Here is a 21,904-nt window from a genome sequence, read left to right as displayed (position 1 = left end):
ATGGTCAACTGTTTACTTTGAAAACCTTATCTTTACAGATTGAACAAGAAAAGTTGGCATCTATGAAAAAGCAAGATGAAGACAAGGATAAGAGGGATAAAGAAGAAAAAGAAAGCAGCAGAGAAAAAAGGGAGCGGTCTCGAAGCCCAAGAAGGTACCGCACAATCTGCATACCTGATATTTTGGGGGGTTTATGTTAATTTATTTTTAATTGAAGGATAATTGCTTTACAATATTGTGTTGGTTTCTGCCATACATCAACATGAATGAGCCATAGGTACACATATGTCCTCCCCACCTTGAACCTCCTTCCCACCCCTCTAGGTTGTTACAGAACCCTGGTTTGAGTTCCCTGAATCATACAGCAAATTCCCATGGTCTATCTATTTTACATATGGTGCATACCTAATGTTTTATGAGTATCTTAGGTATTAAAATATTGTGTCCAGAAAGTTACACAGTTTAAAAAGGAAGCTAACAGTACAATTCAGGAAATTTTTCCATCATACAGTTTTTGTGGTGAGCTATGGCTTGCCTCTGGACTAAGGTATTTCTTGTTTTAAGACAGATCATCATTTGACTATAATAATTATCTCTAAAATCTAGGTAAATTAGTCAGTCCTTTAATTCCTAAATCAAAATCTTGGCTTGTCTTTCATATTGCTTTAAATTATTTTGAGTTACTTTAATGTACTCCAATTCTTTTTTCTTTAGTTTTTTTTTTTTTTTTCAATTAGAAGTCTATACCTACTAGCCTTTCATATTGCACTTTTCTTAGATGGTTGTACTGAATGCAAAACAGATACTTGCTTTCTTTTTCCTTCCATTGAGACTATGGTTAGGTTCCCATTTTTTAATCCATGATTCAACTTTTGTATTTTTGCTGGTGAGAATTCCATTAGGCTTTCCGTTTTTAGGATTCTAATATCTTCATAAATTAGCTGGCTGGAATTAGTAAAGAGAGCAGGTAATTTCTTTGTCCCTTTTATTGATATACTTGATATGAAAAGCTGTTAGCAGGGAAGCAGTAGTTCTAGAGTTATGCACAAATCATAGTGGTAACTATTTGAAGTGAACCAGATTTACTCTTTTATTTCAGGTTAGGGAAACTGCTGTTGAAATGGAAAAGGGGCTTCTCTTCCCAAAAAGCTCTCTTAGGCAAGTTTGATACATTCATCCTCTTCTGAAGAGCATATTGCTTTAATTGCCCTAGTCATTTTTTGTGCAATACCAAGAGTACCTGATGAATTTTGATGGGATCTGTCTGGATCTAAACTGCTTTTTTAGATCTGATTTATATGCAGAGTGTCCCTGATAGCTCAGTTGGTAAAGAATCCACCTGCAATGCAGGAGACCCTGGTTCGATTCTTGGGTTGGGAAGATCCCCTGGAGAAGGGATAGGCTACCGACTCCAGCATTCCGGCCTAGAAAATTCGATGAACTGCATAGTCCATGGAGTCTCAAAGAGTTGGACACAACTGAGTGACTTTCACTTTAAACGGACAGCTTTCTTATTTCTACATATTTCATTCCTTTTACATGTCCTCTTCCTGTAAAAAGTTGTCCTTTGGTCTTCTCAACTCTCAGAATGATTAAGAACCTAAATCCAGAGTCCTAGGTCAGTATGTTCCTCTCTTATAACTGTTATGGGACTGCCCTGGTGGCTCAGACAGTAAATAATCCACCTGCAATGCAGGAGACCCAGGTTTAATCCCTGGGTCAAGAAGATCCCCTGGAGAAGGAAATGGCAGCCCACTCCAGTATTCTTGCCTGGAGAATTCCATGGACAGAGGGGCCTGGTGAGCTACAGTTCATGGGGTCACAAAGAGTCAGACATGACTGATTAACACTTATAACTGTTAAACTAGAGAATGTTATTATCCTTCATTTGCTTGTTTTTCTGGTGTTATCTCAGCCCTTTTCCTGTTAAATAAATGTGAGACAATATCTTGTATCTATAGGAATTGCACAGGTGTAGACAATGGTGTAAAAGGTTAACCTCACTTATTTTGACCCTTTTCCCTGGTCCATGTTATTTAAAAAACCTGAAAAAAAAATTGCTTTCATCCTAGACGCAAATCCAGATCTCCTTCCCCTAGAAGACGATCTTCTCCTGTCAGGAGAGAGAGAAAGCGCAGTCATTCTCGATCTCCCCGTCACAGAACCAAAAGCCGGAGTCCTTCCCCTGCTCCAGAGAAGAAGGAAAAAACTCCAGAGCTCCCCGAGCCATCAGTGAAAGTAAAAGAACCTTCAGTACAAGAGGCCACTTCTACGAGGCAAGTACATAAAAATTCATTTTTAAATATCACAGTTTTAGTCTGTCATTAAGTGACAATAAATATACTTGTGAGTTAGAAATGTAAACTTGTTTTCCTTACAGGTTTTTAAAATGTAAAGTTAGATTGTTGAAAAGAAATTAAAACTTTATAGTAGAGTATAAGTAAGATGACCCAGAGGTGACCCCTGCTACCTGCCTGTGGTGCTGTTTCAGATATTGTATATACTGTAGCTTGCTCCCCCATCCCCCGTATCATGGACACCTTTGCACTCTTAAAAAATACATGTGATTAAAATTGTTAGTTGTTCACTGGATTTCAGTGATGTATATACATCTTTCTAGATGTCTTCATAGATTTTGAAAACTTTTTAAAGAGAAAAATAACTTTTTCATATCATTGTATTAAGACTTAGGAGTCTGAGTAGAAAAGGCACAAAATAAGCTTTTTTTTCAACCTCCCACCCCCACCCCACAGTGACATCCTGAAAGTTCCCAAGACTGAACCAGTACTAGAGCCTAAAGAACCTTCTCCAGAGAAAAACTCCAAAAAGGAAAAGGAAAAGACCCGACCAAGATCTCGGTCACGTTCCAAGTCAAGATCCAGGACACGTTCTCGCTCTCCTTCTCATACTAGACCAAGAAGGCGCCATAGATCTCGATCAAGGTGAGTAGTGCCTTTAAGATCTGAATAGATGTTGGATTTTTATGTGTTCTCCTAGGTAGAGTTAGGTAAATTATTTCAAAGCAGTAGAAAATTTAATTTAGCACAGGTTTATGTTTTGGATTTCCAGAGATAATTTGAGAACACTCTCTACATTCTATTAAAAATCTCCACACAAATAAGAAATTGTGTCCCTTGAAATCCATTTTTTAAATGTAGCTGTTGAGAAAACTATGCTAAGGAATTCATTCCTTGCGTATGGTTTATTCAGATTCTAATTCTGTTGTGGCAGATCATACTCACCTAGAAGGCGGCCAAGCCCAAGAAGACGGCCATCTCCTCGAAGAAGAACCCCGCCGAGACGAATGCCTCCTCCACCAAGGCACAGGAGGAGTAGATCTCCAGTGAGACGGTGAGGGTTTGGGGGTTTGGGGGGGTGGCTTTTCTAAATGTGGAGCTGTCAGGTGTACAGAAGTGCATTTTGTCTGTTCCAGGCTAATCTTTGAGTTAGTGTTCCTTCAGGAAAGAAAAAAAAAGAACTCATGAGCAATAATAGGTAATGTCTCATGAAGGGATACCTCATTTGAGGTGTAATGCTGTTATTTTTGAGTGATAACACTTAATCCAGTGTTAGAAGATTAAAAAAACAAGACATTCACCATCTTTTTGGGTATTTGTGTTCATCTTTACCCTTTTGGACCCTACCAGGAAATCTTAAACCAAGTAAGGGAATTGTTCACCTTCTCCTTTTGGCTTTTGATTACCACTAGCTTCTGAATATAGATGACTATAGAGTCGATGAACAGCTTTTGTTACTGTTCAGTCACTAAGTCGTGTCCAACTCTCGCAACCCAGTAGATGGTAGCCCACCATGGGATTTCCCAGGCAAAAATGCTGGAGTGTTAAAATAATCCATTATACATAATGTTTCTTCCATATTAAAGAAATAAGAGTACTTAACAATAAACAGTTCAAGTAGAAATGAAATGATTTGAAAATTACAGCCTCATTCCATAGATAATAACCATTAATGGCAGTTTGGTCCTATTTTTGAAGAGACTTGGCATAAAAGTCACTTTGTCAATACTGGTGTTCTTAATTTTTAAATTAGCATAAGGTAAAATGTTAGGATCAAATACTTTGAACAAAAAGATTATTGCCACACCTGCCTTGAGTAGAGGTGTAGTGTACTGGTAGCAGAGTTTTGTGCCTTCTTGACGATGCATTTCACCTGTTTTTAGAAGGAACTGGTTATTGTGCTTCAGATTATATTTAGGACAGAATTTTTTGTGTTTTGAGTCTCTGAAGTTTTTTCAAGGAACCAAATCAACTTGGAGATAATAAGCTCTGTAATTTTGTTTTGTTTCTGCAGTCTGAAGTTTTCCAGAATCCCATATTTTTAAAGAAGATATTTTGGAGGAGTTCTCTGGTGGTCTAGTGGTTAGGATTAGGCACTTTAACTAATGTGGCCCGGATTCAATCTCTGATTGAGGAACTGAGATTCCACAACCCTTGCAATGTGGCCAAAATAAGACAGAAACAAACAAAAAAGACAGTATTTTTTTCCAGGGAGGAGTTGTCCAGATATTTTGGACCATTTTTTATAAGTACTAACAGAAATTATGGAATTGATGTTACTAGTGAGACTAAAGATGTAAATGGTCAATTTTAGGCATCCCACTTTTCTAAAATTTATTGTTCCTCCTTAGGAGAAAAGTAATGCTGGTGCTTTGTAGTATAAGGTTAGTGGAAACAGCTACTTCTCATACTGGAGTTTTGCAAACAGTGTGTTTTAATTGCTTACTGAGCCATTTAGCAGTCAAGATAATTTGCAGATTGTGTAAGATTCCCTTTCAGCCAGTTTTTGTCTCACACTTAAGGTAGGGTTTCTTTTTTTCAGGTTCTCAGGAATTCTTCCGCCAAAGGTGAATTCTGCAGGTACACATAATTGCAACAGAACTTACCACAGATTTTGCCGCAGAATTCGAGAGTCCCCTGCTTCTAAGTTTATGTAGCTAAATGAATTCCTAATATTGTGCTTTTTTTTAATGCAACATAAAAGGTTGCTTGACATTGTGTTATTAAATGAAAAAATACTTTGCCACCCCAATTTTGTATGCAGACTCCAAAGCACTCATTATTCCTAAGGCGAGAAGAGACCGGTTAGTTGTATAGCACTTGACATTTTATAACTATGGGAAAGACAACTCTCAAACAGAAGCATTTATCAGAATAAGTTATTTAGTTAGTCTCAGAACTAGCTGTTTCCTATCCTGGGTTTTGGTTTTGTTTCACACTTTTTTAAAAAAGCAAACTCATTTATGTGCTTAGCTACATAAACTCAAAAGTTGGATAAAAATAGCTGTATTTTTGTGTAAACTGTACATATACATACCTGTAAGGTCATTCTCTCTAAACATGCAGTTAATGAACATGAGTACTTTGTTCCACAGAAGAAGGCGTTCATCGGCATCCTTGTCTGGGAGTAGTTCATCATCATCTTCATCTCGTTCCCGGTCACCGCCAAAGAAGCCTCCGAAGAGGACATCCAGCCCTCCTCGAAAAACTCGTAGGTTATCTCCTTCAGCAAGTCCTCCGAGGCGAAGGCATAGGCCATCACCTCCAGCTACTCCGCCGCCAAAAACTCGTCATTCCCCAACACCCCAGCAGTCAAACCGTACAAGGAAAAGTCGTGTTTCTGTCTCTCCAGGGAGAACTTCAGGTAAAGGTAAAAATCACATAAAAACAGTATGTTCTTCTTCATGTTGTCCCTGCTCCTTTCAGAGTATGAGATAGCTGGGTAGTATTTGTGTCGTGCTTTTTGCAAATTTGCTTAGACTCTCACCTTTTTTTTCCTGCTTTAAGCTCCTGGGGGTTTGCTGAAATGGAGTTTACGTGTAAAATGGTTTTGTTTTTAGCATTGCCCTCTGGCGTTGAGTAGGTGGAAAAATGTACTATTACCAGCCGTGAGCTGTTAGAGTTGGGGTAACTTACCAGAAGTTTGTGTTGTCATGGTAAAGGGATCGTTTTATTACTATGAGACCAGTTAACTTTTTTTATACCCTGCAGATATTTTGTTTGATATCTTACTGGAGGACTTAATATTCTGTTTTAATTCTTTCTGTGGCATATTGTACTCTCTAGGGAGGAACATGGTGTCCTCCTAAAAGCTGGTTGGTTTTTTTTAATTTAGGCTCTAGGCAAGGTTCTTCTGAGTGTCGTCCTTGCTTTATTCTGCAGATTGATTTCTGAGGCACTTATGATCTGTGATCCTGCCAGGCAAGTAGAATGCTATGTTAGTCTTGAGTGAAGGTTGTGGTCTGCTGGCGTTTGTTTCTTAAGCGTTAAATACACAGTGGAGAAAAACTATGGTATCCATTTGAGTTGAGCCTCTGGTACTTAGGGCTGGAATAATAAACAACCTGATAGGTGAGTAGAGGGGGAAGGGTGAGATCATAAAAGAACTGTTACAGTAACTGGGTTTTAAGGAGCAATCTGTAGATTAATATATATTGGGATTGCTCTGATCACATTTAAGTTTTCAGGTTATAAAGGAAAAAAATGGGGATATCGCAGGCAAAATCTTAACTGTTGCGTTTTTTTGAGGTTGACGAGAGCAGCATTTCTAATCAGCACCCTGCTGCTTCGTTTGTGTCCACCCCTCCATCACCCTCTGGCCCCATAACTCTGCAATATGGTGATTTCTAGAAAGACATTCTGCTTTTTTGAAGTCTGTTAGTGTGAAGTGTAGACATGCTGTCAGAGTGAGGGGTGAGGGTACTGTCAGATGCTGGTAATATGTAAAGAGTGATTAGATTATTTCTGAACTTCAACAGGTTAATGTACTGATAACATGAATATTATGCAGTCATTTTTGTTGCATTGACTCATCAGACTGACAGCTGAATAAAAACAGAGATACCTTTAAGTATGGGTGTCTTAGGATAACTTGCTTTCATAATAATCATGTCCCATATTACTTTCTGTTGAAGAGTTCCCAGTCACTGATGCCTATTGCCCTGACCTATTTTTCTTTTCTGGTGAAGTTTTTGCACTTCTGAATACTTCTTTCCTTTCTCTGGAGCTATAAAGTTGTCTAGTTAAAAAAATGTGTTATGAAGATACCTGTTACCTTGCAGACATATATCAGATTATGATTTTTCTATTTACATCACCAAAGGCTAATTAAAGTACCTGAGCGGAAGGACTGAATCCTTATTAAATAAGTTGATTAAGCATTGTTACCTTTCTTAGGGTCTGCACAGGTACCACCTCTTGTTTTGATATGTTGTCAGAAAGAGTGGACTGCTGCTTTTTGAAAACAAGTCACAGTGAAGGGAAGTGAAGGTGGAAGACAAGGGACCAGTTATATTCCTGGAGCTGATGGGACAGGTCTTCCATGTCCAGGCAAAACCCAACCAAAGAAGCAGACTGTGGGCAGTGTAGTGAGAGCTGCCTTTTGTCCACTGAAGCTGAATACTGGTTCTAACTACTTGGAGATAAATAGCTTTTTATAGTAAAGAGATCCCAACCCTTTGTGATGAAATTTCAGAGCTAGGAAAGACTTCAGAGATTGTCATCAGGAAACAGGTTCTCAGGTTAAGTGATTTGGTCAGGGTCAACCAGCCAGAACTAGAATTTGGGTTCTCAGTTGAAAAATGTCTCCCAGCTTTCCTAACCCCAAATGCCTGTTTTGATTGTTAGGGGAGAGAGATGGAAGGCAGGATCAAGTTTTTCAGCTTCTGTAGCTGGTAGTGTGATTTCAGAAGTTCCTTTCTTGTCTCCACTGCTAATACGAGTAGTGATACCATTGAAAAGTGATGTATTTTACTCTTGTATTTCATGTGGTAGTTATCAATCACGGCCTTAAGGTTCTACTGTTAATAGTGGGTGGATGGAGTGGGGGGAAAGAAGGAAAACTTTTGGAGAATTAAAGGTAAACTATTTGGAATATAATACACATTCTCATCTGAAAGGAAGCATTTTGTAATCAATGGCATGTCATAGGTAAATTGGCATTATCTTAGTACATAAAACAGTGCTTTGAAATCAGTGAAATATTTAATGAAATATGTTTCCAGAGGATCTGTACCTATAGTGGTGATGATAATTTTAAGTTGAGATCAGTGCAGCAATATAAATTATGCTCTGTAAATACTTAATGATTCTTTTACTAATAATTCTGGTCACAGAGTAGCTTATCTTTACCAGATTGATCTTTCAAGCAAGTCTGCAAGATTAATGATTAATAGGACTACTGAAATAAATTTAAAATACTGATTTTTCGGTGACTTTGGAGATTTCAAACTTCATGCTAGAATGATTTTCCCCCTTTAACACTAAAAACGAAACAACATCAACATAAAAATAAGCTTTTTTTTTTTTTTTTTTTAAGATAAAAATGAACTGTTGAAAAATCTTACCTAGACAAGCAAGCACTGATGAAACAGTATTAATAATGCTATGATTCAGTTAGTCTTATTAAGCCAGAGTAGGGAGTATGTTTAGCACTGATTATATCAATAATGACTCAAGACTATTTTAGCCAACCCATTGTAGAGATTAAATCAGGATAAAACTCCAAAAACAAGCTTCTGTAGGGGAAAAATATAATGTTATAGCTCAATTGCATTATTTACTAAACAGGCATTTATTTGCCAAATATATAGCAAACATAACCACATTTTTGATGTTTCTTAGAGGAAAATGCATTTTGGCATCCAAGTACACATTTCAGAACCCAGTTCTCTAAAGTGGTACTTTGATATGCAGGTTTATAAACTAGATCCCCTAAAATATCATTTTAAGAGTTGAAGATTCACTGACACTTAAAAATGAAGAGGGACCTATCCAGAAAAGAGCTTTGCATGTTTAAAATTTTAAAGGCCTTTCTATTTGTGCCTTTGAATTTGTTAAAATGCATGTTTTAATATAAATTTATTTATTTTAATTGGAGGCTAATACTTGTTAAGTGCAGTCTTGCTACTGATCACTAATTAGTCACTGGATTATCTAATCACTGGATTCATTAGCCATTCCAGTGATTTGTCCAAAAGGCTTATTATTAGGTAGAATTAATAAAAAGTATAGTTAAATTCTTTGATTGGATTGCCTCAGCAAAGATGATTAGATTGCCATTACTGCCTCTTAAAATAAATCTTTAGAGAAATTTGAATATGAATGTCTGTTAAACAAAATTATATAAATGTTAGGTTAAACATTCCATGTTAATTGCTTCAGTGAAACAAAAACAAATGTGAGGATCCTGAGGGGATCATATTGTCTTCAGGTTTAGTTCTTAGAGGACTGTTCTCTGATATTTCAGGTTAATCTTAGGTAAGATTAATGATTATGTATAAACATTTGATTTTAGTTGAAGCAATGGGATGGACAGTATAAACAGAAATAGTAATTGTTAGAAATTAAAGCTTATGCCTATGCCATAGAAATAGTGTCTTGGATTCAGATCCTAGTTCACTTGAATTATTTGGGTGACTTTGGTTGAGGTTACTTTTTTAAATTAAGCTTTAGAAAGAAACCTTTAGCCTTAGCGTTTAGTATTTTTACCATGGTGAAAGTCTACATATATATATATATATATGTATGATTTTATATATTGGCTGTGCTGGGTCTTCATTGCTTCTTGGGCTTTTGCTCTAGTTGTGGCACGCTGGGGCTGTGCTCTAGTTGTGCACGGGTTTCACGTTGCAGTGGCTTCTCGTGTAGCTGAGCACTGGGCTCTAGGGCGTGTGGGCTTCAGACCCTGAGGTGTGAGGGCTCAGTAGTTGTGGTGCACGGGCTTAGTTGCTCCGTGGCATGTGGGATCTTTCCAGACCAGGGATTGAACTCGTGTCTCCTGCATTGGCAGGCAGATTCCTTATCACTGAGCCACCAGGGAAGACCAACTTTTTTTAAAGTTTTTTTCATCTCTTAGATGACCAATTTGTTCCTCAGATTTCCAGATCAAATGTTTTTCTCTGTGAAAGTTTCATCAGATCTTATGTATTAATTGTTTATCATCTTTATTACTTTTCTGGACCAACCTATAGTAGTGCTTAAAAGTGCTTACATGGTCAAGAGTGTGTGCTTAAGGTAGCACATAGAGGTTTACCAAACTGAAGTGAAGTGAAGTCGCTCAGTTGTGTCCAACTCTTTGCAACCCCATAGACTGTAGCCCACCAGGCTCCTCCCTCCCTGGGATTCTCCAGGCAAGAATACCGGAGTGGGTTGCCATTTCCTTCTGCATACTGAACTGAACTGAAATGCTATTCTCTGAACTGTTTCTCTTGGGAGAAAGTTTGAAAGTTTTAAAGTCATTGTAGAACTTTCTGAGGCTTTTCACCAAACATTTATGAATTACTTCTTTTGCTTCAGGTAATGACAACAGGATCTTTAAAAGAACTTTTTAATTGTCAGTAAATTATTTATGAGAAGAGTCACACTTTTTTTGTATCATTAAGATGTGTAGCCTTTTGTTTCTTTTTTTAATGTATGTAAGTGGGGCTTTTTTTTCCCCTCCCCGCTTGTTTTTAGTGACAAAACATAAAGGTACTGAGAAAAGAGAATCCCCTTCACCAGCACCGAAGCCTCGGAAAGTAGAGTTGTCTGAATCGGGTACGTGTTTTGTGTTTGTTTTGTTTTTTAAGCTGAATTTGATTCTGGTTAAAGATTAATTATAGTTTATGGCTTAATGATTAAGAGCTAGGACTTGGAAGTCAGACTGGCCTGTTTGAATCCCTAGTTCCACTACGTTTTGCTTTAATTACTTAATTTATCTGAGCCTCTTCTCCCCTCCCCTCCATCTCTGAAATGCATAATAGTACCATCCTTTAGTCTTTGGTGATTAACTGAAATAATGTTTATAAGTGCTTGGCACACAGCCTGAACTGTCACAAATGCCTGGATAAGTTTATTTTTTCATTATATTTGGTGAAGATAATCTAAATTAGCATTTAAATTGACATTTTAAGCTCCTCCTTTATTTGGGGGGAAAAAAAAAGAGTAGATAGTGCTTGACCCAGCTATCACAGGTAAAAGTTTAGGAGAACATTTCCCAACTCAAATATGTATATTTTCTGTATGCATAACTAAAGAAGCACTTTCTAAATGCGTCCTTCTTTCAGAAGAAGATAAAGGTGGCAAAATGGCTGCAGCAGATTCTGTGCAGCAGAGACGCCAGTATAGACGACAGAACCAGCAGTCTTCATCTGGTATGGACACTGACTACATGCTTTTTCTCTCTGCATATCCTAATAAAAATATTTAAGATAAAAATATCCGTAAGTGTAGTGAGTGTATTTAGGAGAAATATTTTTGTGCCTTCATAGAAATACGAGGGATTGTTAGTTTTGGAGCTTTGGTATTAAGTATTTCCTTAAAAACTTAATTTTCTTCTAGATTGCTGTAAAAGTAATAGATCTTCAGAGTACAAAATTTAAAACAGGAATAAAAATTGGAAAAGTATGTTTCTTTCCTCAACCCTCAGTCTTACTCCCCAAAGGTTTTATTTAGAAATTTTCTGTGCATGTATTAAGTATCTGTAGTTTAAAAACAAACCAAAAACACCTAACAGGCTCAAACTGTAGATTATATTGCTTGCCTTTTTAACTTACTATATCTAGACATCTTCCCCTGTTAGTTCTTAAGGATCTACCTCATTTATTTACTGGCTGCAACATTTTTAAAATATTGATAATATATTATGGAGCCACTTGCCTGTTTGGACAGTTAGGTTATTTCTAGTTTTTTTCCTGTGTATGTGTTTATATGAGTGTATCTATAAAATGAAATTTCTGAATTAAAATGTACATACACAGAAATCTGATTTTAAAGTCAGATATATTGGTTTTATTAACTCAGTTGGTATTTGTGATGGAGTCTAGACACTGCCTTTCCTTTTCATTTATAAAATGGAAACCAAAGCATTCCACAATGACATTAAGTCAGTTAAAGCTATATAGCTTTTGCAGCTCCTTTAAGATATAGTTAATTATGGAAATGTTTGAAAATGCGTTTATGTTTTGGATATTTTTTTGATGTTTATAGGAAATGTCAGATATATTTTGTTTGATAATAATAGGGATATGAAGTAAATTATTCAAACCCCAGTCAGGCTTTCAGTAGCCTTAAAAGTGCTTAGAGTAACTAGAATTAAGTAATTGCTCGAGTTTGACTGAGCAAAGTTTGACTGAGCTTTTTGGAAAATCACTAGATTCTTAAGGAGTGCTGTTTTCTTGGCTTGTGCTATGGAAATGATTTGTATGAAATAATTATATAATAATATATATTTATGTATGCTTGACTTTGAAGTCATTGAGCCCATATTGGTAATTGTCTTTTTTTTTTCAGAACTCATGGCTTGTATGTGTGCTCACTTACATTAGTGAACTTGATTTGCTAATTTGGATACTCCCTCTGCTTAGCTTCCAAAAACGGGTACAGGCTGTTAAGCATACATCTGATGTAAATTTTTCTTTATTGTGTAATTTTAGATTCTGGCTCCTCCTCTTCCTCAGAAGATGAACGACCCAAAAGGTCCCATGTGAAGAATGGTGAGGTAGGCAGGCGACGGAGACATTCCCCTTCCCGGAGTGCCTCTCCATCACCTCGAAAGCGCCAGAAAGAGGCTTCCCCTCGGTAATGTTTTCACTCTTGATCTGTAGTTGTGATAAAGCTTCATAACTTAAGGGATGGGCTGTGGGCTTGTTTAGAATTTGGTTAACTCCATTTCATTAGCGCTTATAGTAGGAAATGGTCAGATTTGGGGGTATTTGCATTTTGTTTTGTTCAGTGATTACTGTTTAATGAGAATTTAGTAAGTTTGTACCAGCATGTCATGCATGTGCATGACCTGAATAGACCAGTTAAATCATGGCATTTACTTCCTGACTATCTTTGAACATCTAAAATATATATATATATATCTCTATTAATTTGGTGAATGGAATTCTTGACACTTGTTTTTTTCCACTGCTCTCAGGATGCAGATGGGAAAGCGATGGCAATCGCCAATGACTAAAAGGTTGGTTAGATGCTATTTTGTAAATTAGGATTACATGTCAAAGTTCTAGTGACTTAATTTACTGTTTAGGTAACATCCTGTTCTCAGGTTTACAGGTTATGATGGTGGAGAAGTTCCTCAGTTGTTTTGGTTCGATTTAATTATATTTTCTTACACATCAAATTAATGAGGTAGGACAGTAGTAATAGCTCTTTAGATTTGGGCAGGGGTGGGGGGACTTTGTGATGATGATAGGGAAGGCAAGAGAAACTTAGGAGAGACATTTAAAAGGTTAAAAAATGACTAAGGCTTAAAGCAATATTTTTCATGCTTCTAAACTTTTGTCTTTGGCTGTTGAATATTCCTTCCTTAATAGTTAAAGATATATTAATCATGTGCTCAGTCGTGTCCGACTCTTTGGGACCCCATGGACTGTAGCCCGTTCTCTGTCCGTGGAATTCTCCAGGCAAGAATACTGGAGTGGATTGCCATTTCCTTCTGCAGGGACTCTGCCCAACCCACGGATCAAACCCATGTCTCTTGCATCTTCTGCATTGGCAGGCAGATTCTTCACCACTGTGTCACCTGGGAAGCCCAAATATTAATCATACTTAGTGTAAAACAGTAGTTGTTGCATGTATAACTTGTCCTCATTACCATGTGACTAAGGAAATGATGTGGTTCTGAAGAGGCCACTGCATAGATAATAAGCTGTCTTCATTCTGAGACTTGTCTATTCCTAATTCCTGAGGGCTGCTTTGTGTTTCAAGGCTTAATGAAACTGGTTCTTACATAATGTGGGGTGGTGGGGGACTTCTATACTCAACAGTGTCTACACACAGTTGAAGGCTTGGGTTGGCATTAAGTGTTCAGAGTAACTAGAAGATATTTACCTTTTTCTCTTTTAAATCCCTGAAATGTGTGTCATATCAGCTTAAAGAAGCTGTAGATCTATTCAGTGTCAAGATTCCAGTTATAAGTGATTATCAAGTTTTTCTTGTAGTTCCTTAAGTATGCTAGTTATTTTATTTTTAACAGGTTATGGTTTTATTCTCTTTTCAATTTTCTCACATGGAAACATAGGGAAAGAGACCTTTTAGTTATGCCAAGCCTTTCATTTTACAACTGAAACTGAGGCACAGGGTGAATATCTCAGGTCATTAGTATATCATAGATTCTAATCTGAGTTCAGGTTTGTCTTTTTTTTTTTAATGAGAATATTTTAAAAGAGGAGCCATATAATCAACAGTAATAGCCTCTTGCGCTATTATATCTACTGATAACACACTAGGAGTTCTGCTTTGTATCATCTCATCACTCAGGTTTGTGAGTGTAAACCTTTTTCTCTTTGAGTCAAAACCCAGATGTCTTTACCCATTTGAAATCTTCATTACCTGTATTAACCCTGCTAATGAACTGACTTCTCCTTTACTGTCTTTCTTGTAATTAAAATTTTGGTGTCTGCATGTCATCTGAAGCTGATCTGTCTTGACCTATTGGGCGCTTGTAGTTTATGTCTTAAATCTGTTTAAAGTGAAATCTTAGTCTTCACAAAGCATAATTAAGTTAAAAATCAAGTTTGTTAATGAATGTTAGAATTTTCATTGTTCTGTTAATGAACTCTCCTTAGTTTTATTGGGGAATCAAGACAAGTTAACTTGAGAAAGTGTGCCTTTTGTGGTTGTGCAACAGAGCTCAGAATAAAGGTCTATGATTCTTATCTATATTTTAACCACAGTGCTCCTCATGATGGCTTAAGTGCTCAGGCAGCTTTGTTTCTTTGTCTTTGGAGTAGTGTTTTTAATTAATTGTTTGCAACTCATATTCAACCACAGGAATGTTTTTGTTTTTTTTTTTTTATCAAGAACTTGGAGCACTGACACCCAGATTTTGGGCCTTTAATTTTAAATATCTATATTAGAACATTGTATTTTTCTAGGCTTTACAGCAGTTCTTCCTAACAAGGAATCAAAAGTTACTTGAAGAACCTTTTTATTAATAACCTATATCAGCTGGACCACAGCCAAGACCTGGTGAACACAAAGTTCAGATAAGTTTCCCAGCTGTTTCCAATGTACAGTCCAGTTAAAAAGCAACTCCCTGAGGTAGTGTTATCAAAGTTTTTTCACCTTGTGTCATGTTAAGAATGTTTTATGTGACCCAGACTGCTTATTTATATACTGCAACAAAAGTTTCACACAAGAAAATTTACCATAGTTAAAACACTTAGATTTTCTCTTTTCTTTCTTTTTTTAATTTAAATCTGTTCTGACGGAGTTTTGACTGACTGCAGTGTAGTTTGAAAAACACTGCTCTAGGGATGGAGTGATGGCTCCTGCCCTTTGGGTTGACAGTGACTGAAACTAAATCATCTCGATCACTTAGTTACAGATGTTACTGACTCTGAATCAACTATAATTCTTCTTTGGTTTAGTGGTAGACGGAGGAGAAGTCCCTCCCCACCTCCCGCCAGAAGGCGACGTTCTCCTTCTCCTGCTCCTCCACCTCGTCGACGCAGGTCTCCCACACCACCACCACGACGAAGGTATTTATGAAATAGGCTCGTGTGTGCTAGTGGGAGCAACTTTGGATTTCTGTGATTGAAACATTTATTCGAGTGGCCTCGTCCAGCTGTTTACAAAATACCACATATTATACATTTCCATTTACCTGACAAGTCCAGGACACACAAATGTAGAGGGAGAGAGAAAGTAGATTGGTGATGGTGGCCAGGGTGGGATGGGAACTGGGAGTCATGATGGGTGAAGACTGTGAATGCAGTTGACCTTCAGCGAGGTCAAAGGTACCAACGAGTAGCTGATAATCTGACTCTAACTTTACAGTTGGGCCTTCCATATCTGTGGATTCATCCAACGGCAGGTTGTGTAGTACTGCTGTGTGTATTTTTTAAAATCCACATATAAGTGGACCCATGTAGTTCAAACCTGTGTTCATGAGTCACCTATATACTAAAACAATTGAAATTGGGTGAATTTTATGATTTGTAAACCATATATCATTAAAAGAGGTTAAGTAAATTAAAAGATAGAATCACTCTAGTGATTTTAGGGGGAACATTTTTATGTTCAAATATTTTCAGCCCATTGAATATGGGTTGGTTAAATCTCTGGATACTGGGTCTTTGAACACAGAGCACTGACCATCTCAGACAAACCCAGATTGAAAGCTATTCTACATAGTAACTGATTAGTACTCTTCAAAGAAAAATGGATTGTGAGAGAGACTGAGAAACTATTATAAATTGGCAGAAAGACTAAGGGCATGGGACAGTTGGATGCAATGTAGGATCCTAATTTTTGGAACCTGGAACAGAAAAAGAACATTACTGGGGAAAACTAAGGTGGCATTAGTATTTTTTAGTTAAGAGCAAATTAGCACTAAGGTTCATTCTAGTCTTGGCAGTTTTTCTACAGTTATATGAGATGTTAAGTGGCACGTCTTTACTATTGTTCAGCTCTTCTGTCAATAAAAAATGATTTCAAAGTAAAAGGAAAATTTTTTTTAAGAGAATCGCTCAAACACAAATTCAAACGGTATAGTGACTACACCCTGAATGCCTTTTATGTGCCACCTAAACCATTAAACGCTTTATGTAGTTTATCTTTAGTCCGCAAGATGGTCTTGCTTAATAGTGGTATTCCCATTTTCCAGGTGAGGAAATCTGGGTTCAGAGTTATTGCTGCTGCTGCTGCTAAGCCGCTTCAGTCGTGTCCGACTCTATGTGACCCCATAGGCAGAAGCCCAGAGTTACTAATAAGAGTTAAATGGAAATGCATTCTATGATGTTGCACAATGTATGGCCTTTCCCAAAGATGATTTTTAGACAGTAAAACTTTGGAGCTCAAGGTCTGAATGTTTCAGGAGAAAATCAAGTGGTTGAAGCTGAATGTTATTTTGAGGTTTAGTTTCTAAGAGGCAAGTTAAGGTTATATAGGGATTAAGCATTAAGAGGAAGGCCAAGTGGGACTTCAGCAGGAATGCATTCTCCCTAGCAGTAGATTTCCATTGAATACTGTTCTTTTGACTCCCAAAATGCAAGTCTCTCAGTGAGGGCAGGGTGATGTCTTTTAAACCTTGTGCAAGTGAGCACTAATTATTAATACAGAGTCCAAACACCAGTGTAGAGAGTGTTCCCCACAGGACAGCTCTTTAAAGCAGACTTCTGAGTTCAAGTTGCATAGTCAGTAGAATCTTATGAATATAGTTATCTAGTTTCTACATAGTAGTAATGGATTTTCAGTTTCTTCAGAGCAATGCAGGATTCTTTTCTGAAGAAATATTAAATTGATTCTACATGGGTTTTGCTGAATGACTTGACAAATTTGAATTCAATCTGAACCCTAAATCTCCACTACCCAGAATGTCTTATTTGTTATCATTTAGGATTCACAGTAATTTACTAAGTGATTTCTCTTTTTTTTTAAACTTAAAGGCATGGCATTTCCCCTTAGAAATATTCTCTTTGGTGTTGTAAGTGCATAATTTTTTTTGCATTCTGTTTCTAGTCCTGTTGGACCTTTAAGCTTTCATGATGTATTTTTCCTAGGACTCCGTCTCCTCCTCCACGCCGTCGCTCACCTTCCCCAAGAAGATACTCTCCTCCGATACAGAGGAGATACTCTCCTTCTCCACCTCCAAAGAGAAGAACGGCTTCGCCCCCTCCCCCTCCTAAACGAAGGGCATCACCATCTCCACCACCAAAGCGTCGGGTCTCCCATTCACCACCTCCCAAACAAAGAAGCTCCCCAGTCACCAAGAGACGTTCGCCTTCATTGTCATCAAAGCATAGGAAAGGGTCTTCCCCGAGCCGATCTGCCCGGGAGGCCCGGTCACCACAGCCAAACAAACGGCATTCGCCCTCACCACGGCCTCGCGCTCCTCAGACCTCAAGTCCTCCACCTGCTCGAAGAGGAGCATCATCGTCACCCCAAAGAAGGCAGTCCCCATCTCCAAGTTCTAGGCCCATTAGGAGAGTCTCCAGGACTCCGGAACCCAAAAAGATAAAAAAGTAAAAACGTTTTATCCTTTTTGGTTAGGAACACTTAACTTGCATAGCTCTTTATGTTTGGAAGCTCCTCCCTCCCCCCAACCCCCAACACACACACAACACACACACATTTAGAACAGGAAAGAACAGCTGTGAATACAAACTTTAAGGCAAATTCTCGGTCCTATTCATATATCCTTTTCTGTTTTCAGGATAGTTCCTTGTGGTATGAGCTAAATGAGGATTTTATTGGTTCTTAAGGATATCAGGTTAATTGAGAAGTGTGCTTCCAAATCCAGCTCTGAAGCGATGCATAGGATGCTTCTTGCATGTCTGTAAGACTGATAAAAGCAGTGTTAAATATGGCATTACTAATTTCCTACAAGAAGAACCATTAATAGAATGGGTAGAGGATAGTGGGGCTTGGAACTACTCTCCAGGAGACTTAAATGATAAAAATTGTGTCGATACAATCAACCAGCAAACTAGTGCTGTAAAATATTAAAGTTGGTGATCTGGTTGTGTAATGGTAGTTGGTGGTTTTCTCTTAAAGAAGGATCTCTGTTTTGAATGCTGAATGTTTTATTTTTTCCTTCTGTTTCTAGAGCTGCCTCACCAAGCCCTCAGTCGGTAAGGAGGGTCTCATCTTCCCGATCTGTCTCGGGATCTCCTGAGCCAGCAGCTAAAAAGCCCCCAGCACCTCCGTCACCTGTCCAGTCTCAGTCACCCTCCACCAACTGGTCACCAGCGGTACCGGTTAAAAAGGCTAAAAGCCCAACACCAAGCCCATCACCGGCAAGGGTATGTCTGCCCTGTTGTGGACATCCTTTATAAGTGTAAATGGTTACTTGGAAGGAGAGAGGTTTTTGTCTTTTGTAGTTCAGAGGAGCATAATTTTCTGTGATTCAGATGGACTTCAAAAGGAGGCGCATAAGTGGTGGTGTTTGCATCACTGTGCATGCTTAATACTCTATAGACATCCACTAATTTCCAGTGTCTTTTATAGTATTAATTTCTATAATCTTGGTGGTGAAGGTTGAGCTATATAAATAACTTAGAAAAATGGGGGAAAAAAAACACCTTGATTCTAATATTATCTAGGAGCAAATTAGTGTTTCTGTTCTCTCTAGTATTGTTTAGGAATAGTTACGATTACACAATCAATGAAAGTTTTGATCTTCAGTTCAGTTCAGTTGCTCAGTCATGTCCAACTCTTTGCGACCCCATGAATGGCAGCACGCCAGGCCTCCCTGTCCATTACCAACTCCCGGAGTTCACTCAGTCTCACTTGCATCGAGTCAGTGATGCTATCCAGCCATCTCATCCTCTGTCGTCCCCTTCTCCTCCTGCCCCCAATCCCTCCCAGCATCAGAGTCTTTTCCAATGAGTCAACTCTTCACATGAGGTGGCCAAAGTACTGGAGTTTCAGCTTTAGCATCATTCCTTCCAAAGAAATCCCAGGGCTGATCTTCAGAATGGACTGGTTGGATCTCCTTGCAGTCCAAGGGGCTCTCAAGAGTCTTCTCCAACACCACAGTTCAAAAGCATCAATTCTTTGCCATTCAGCTTTCTTCACAGTCCAACTGTTACATCCATACATGACCACTGGAAAAACCATAGCCTTGACTAGACGGACCTTTGTCAGCAAAGTAATGTTTCTGCTTTTGAATATGCTATCTAGGTTGGTCATAACTTTCCTTCCAAGGAGTAAGCGTCTTTTAATTTCATGGCTGCAGTCACCATCATGTCTATTAGTATGATTACATTTTATTTTTTAAGAAAAGTATCACAAGATGTCAAAATGTCACCAGTGGTTTTGGAGGAGAATAATTAGTGATCTTTAATTTTTCTCCTTTACATTTTAATGCTCTTAATTTGGAAATACATTATTTCTGTAATAACAAATGAATCTTGGAACATGTGAAATATTAGATGAAACAGAAAGTACGTTATTGACCCAGATAGTCTTATCTTGGAGAAGGCAATGGCACCCCACTCCAGTACTCTTGCCTGGAAAATCCCATGGATGGAGGAGCCTGGTAGGCTGCAGCCCATGGGGTCGCTAAGAGTCGGACACAACTGCGCGACTGCACTTTCACTGTCCACTTTCATGCATTGGAGAAGGAAATGGCAACCCACTCCAGTGTTCTTGCCTGGAGAATCCCAGGGACGGGGGAGCCTGGTGGGCTGCAGTCCATGGGGTCACACAGAGTCGGACACGACTGAAGCGACTTAGCAGCGGCAGCAGCAGTCTTATATTTGGCAGGCTACATAAATAAGAGTAACATTCTTGTTTTTACATCATCAAGCTTACATATCATTGGGATAGTAAAATATCAGAGCTTAAACTGTTTTCCTTTGTGATTCATTAATCGTGGCAGATTCTTATATTGTATAAAAAACATCAGTAGTTAGTTGTCCATCTTAATTGGGTTGTGTTATTGTGCAGACTAGTTGAATGATGAGGAATTTTAAGTAATTGCTTGGAAATATGAAATTAAAAATTACATTACAGACTAGATGCATTTATAGCAGAAACTACTCTTGGCTTAAATTTGGAATATATGCAGTGGAGAATAAATAACCCTGCATTCTAGAGATCAGTGACTAGAGATGTGGCAATCACACACACTTATAATTAGGGTAATAGTTTTTTATTACTTAGGCTGGTATGATGGGTGATTTACAGATATTCCCATTTTTAATTATCGTAAACAGCTTTATTAGGGATTGTAATACTCAATTGGGGTTGATAAAAAGGCCTCAGAACAAGTCAGACAACTTGTGTGAGGTTGACCAGTAGGTTCAGGAACCAGAATTCAGTTTGGGTGAGTTCAGAGACTTTTCTTCGTATTCATCATGGAGCTTTTCCTTGCATCTGGAAGTAGACCCAGCCTCAGGCCAGTCTTGGAGACCTGGTTCATGGTTTGTGACTGGGAGACCTGGCGCACATGCTCAGTTGTTTCCATCGTGTCTGACACTTTGCGACCCTGTGGACTGTAGCCCACCAGGCTCCTCTGTCCATGCGATTTCCCAGGCAAGAATACTGGAGTGAGTTGCCATACCCTCCTCCAGGGGATCTTCCTGACCCAGGTATCAAACCCACGTCTCCTGCATTGCAGGCAGATTCTTCACTGCTAAGCCACCGGAAAAGCCCAAAGTTAGTTGGGGAAATTTAAATCATTTACCTTCAGGATCTATTTCAGCTCTTGGAAGTCTTTACTCCCATCTTTAGGAGTACTTTTCTTGGTGGTGACTGGTCTTGGACCTTCTTCCCCCTGAAGCCCTATGAAATTCTGAGATTAATTCAGCTGGTTATTCCCTTGAAATAAAATTTTTCATTGGACAGGTTGACTTTACTGCTTTTGTTTTTCTGGATTTCTAGAATTCAGACCCAGAAGGAGGTGGAAAGAAAAAGAAGAAAAAGAAGGACAAGAAACACAAAAAGGATAAGAAGCACAAGAAGCACAAAAAACACAAGAAGGAGAAGGCTGTAGCTGCTGCTGCTGCAGCCGCTGTGACCCCTGCAGCTGTAGCTGCTCCCACAACCACATCAGCACAGGAAGAACCGGAGGCAGAGCCAGAGCCTAAGAAGGTATTTATGGGCCCTGTCTTGCAGTTTGTACAAAGAGCTAAATTATTTGGTGTGCAGAAGTAGCTTGTAATTTTCTTCTAATAATTAGATGCCCAGTGTTAACTCTGTTCTGATTGGTTTCTCTAGGACCACCCACCAAGAGCAGGAATTTGCTAAGGCTAAATAAGAATATGAATAACGTTCAAAAGGCTTAATGTATATTTTAAAGAGCACTTTGACGTGATTAAACATGTAATTCACCCATTTAAAGTGGAGTGATTTTATGGTTTACTATATTCACACAGTCGTGCTGCCATCACCACAGATAAGACTCAACATTGGCGACCGTTGTCTCAAGATTTAACGATACGACCTTTCTGGTT

The 21,904-nt window shown here is 38.3% G+C and overlaps 1 protein-coding gene across 12 annotated transcripts in view; it reads left to right on the top strand.

Annotated features, from left to right (window-relative positions):
* Nucleotides 1–21,904, top strand: part of SRRM1 (serine and arginine repetitive matrix 1) — a 31,783-nt gene that overhangs the window by 6,477 nt on the left and 3,402 nt on the right. For 4 of the 12 annotated variants that reach the window (XR_003507170.1, XM_027520220.1, XM_027520214.1 and 1 more), the window contains 13 exons: nucleotides 39–154; nucleotides 2,073–2,276; nucleotides 2,754–2,942; nucleotides 3,232–3,351; nucleotides 5,393–5,667; nucleotides 10,473–10,553; nucleotides 11,063–11,149; nucleotides 12,431–12,575; nucleotides 12,919–12,960; nucleotides 15,374–15,484; nucleotides 17,507–17,968; nucleotides 18,553–18,748; nucleotides 21,333–21,542. Coding sequence is in view for 11 of the 12 variants with exons in the window: in XM_027520220.1 (XP_027376021.1) it covers nucleotides 39–154; nucleotides 2,073–2,276; nucleotides 2,754–2,942; nucleotides 3,232–3,351; nucleotides 5,393–5,667; nucleotides 10,473–10,553; nucleotides 11,063–11,149; nucleotides 12,431–12,575; nucleotides 12,919–12,960; nucleotides 15,374–15,484; nucleotides 17,507–17,968; nucleotides 18,553–18,748; nucleotides 21,333–21,542 (2,238 nt within the window). In the remaining variant the exon portion in view is untranslated. The remainder of the gene's footprint in view (nucleotides 1–38; nucleotides 155–2,072; nucleotides 2,277–2,753; nucleotides 2,943–3,231; nucleotides 3,352–5,392; nucleotides 5,668–10,472; nucleotides 10,554–11,062; nucleotides 11,150–12,430; nucleotides 12,576–12,918; nucleotides 12,961–15,373; nucleotides 15,485–17,506; nucleotides 17,969–18,552; nucleotides 18,749–21,332; nucleotides 21,543–21,904) is intronic. The other 8 variants (XM_027520231.1, XM_027520180.1, XM_027520162.1 and 5 more) reach the window with 7 other exon arrangements.

Source organism: Bos indicus x Bos taurus, chromosome 2 (assembly GCF_003369695.1).
Source record: "Bos indicus x Bos taurus breed Angus x Brahman F1 hybrid chromosome 2, Bos_hybrid_MaternalHap_v2.0, whole genome shotgun sequence".
In the NCBI taxonomy this organism is placed as follows: Eukaryota; Metazoa; Chordata; class Mammalia; order Artiodactyla; family Bovidae; genus Bos; species Bos indicus x Bos taurus.
This window is presented reverse-complemented; position numbering and strand designations above follow the sequence as displayed.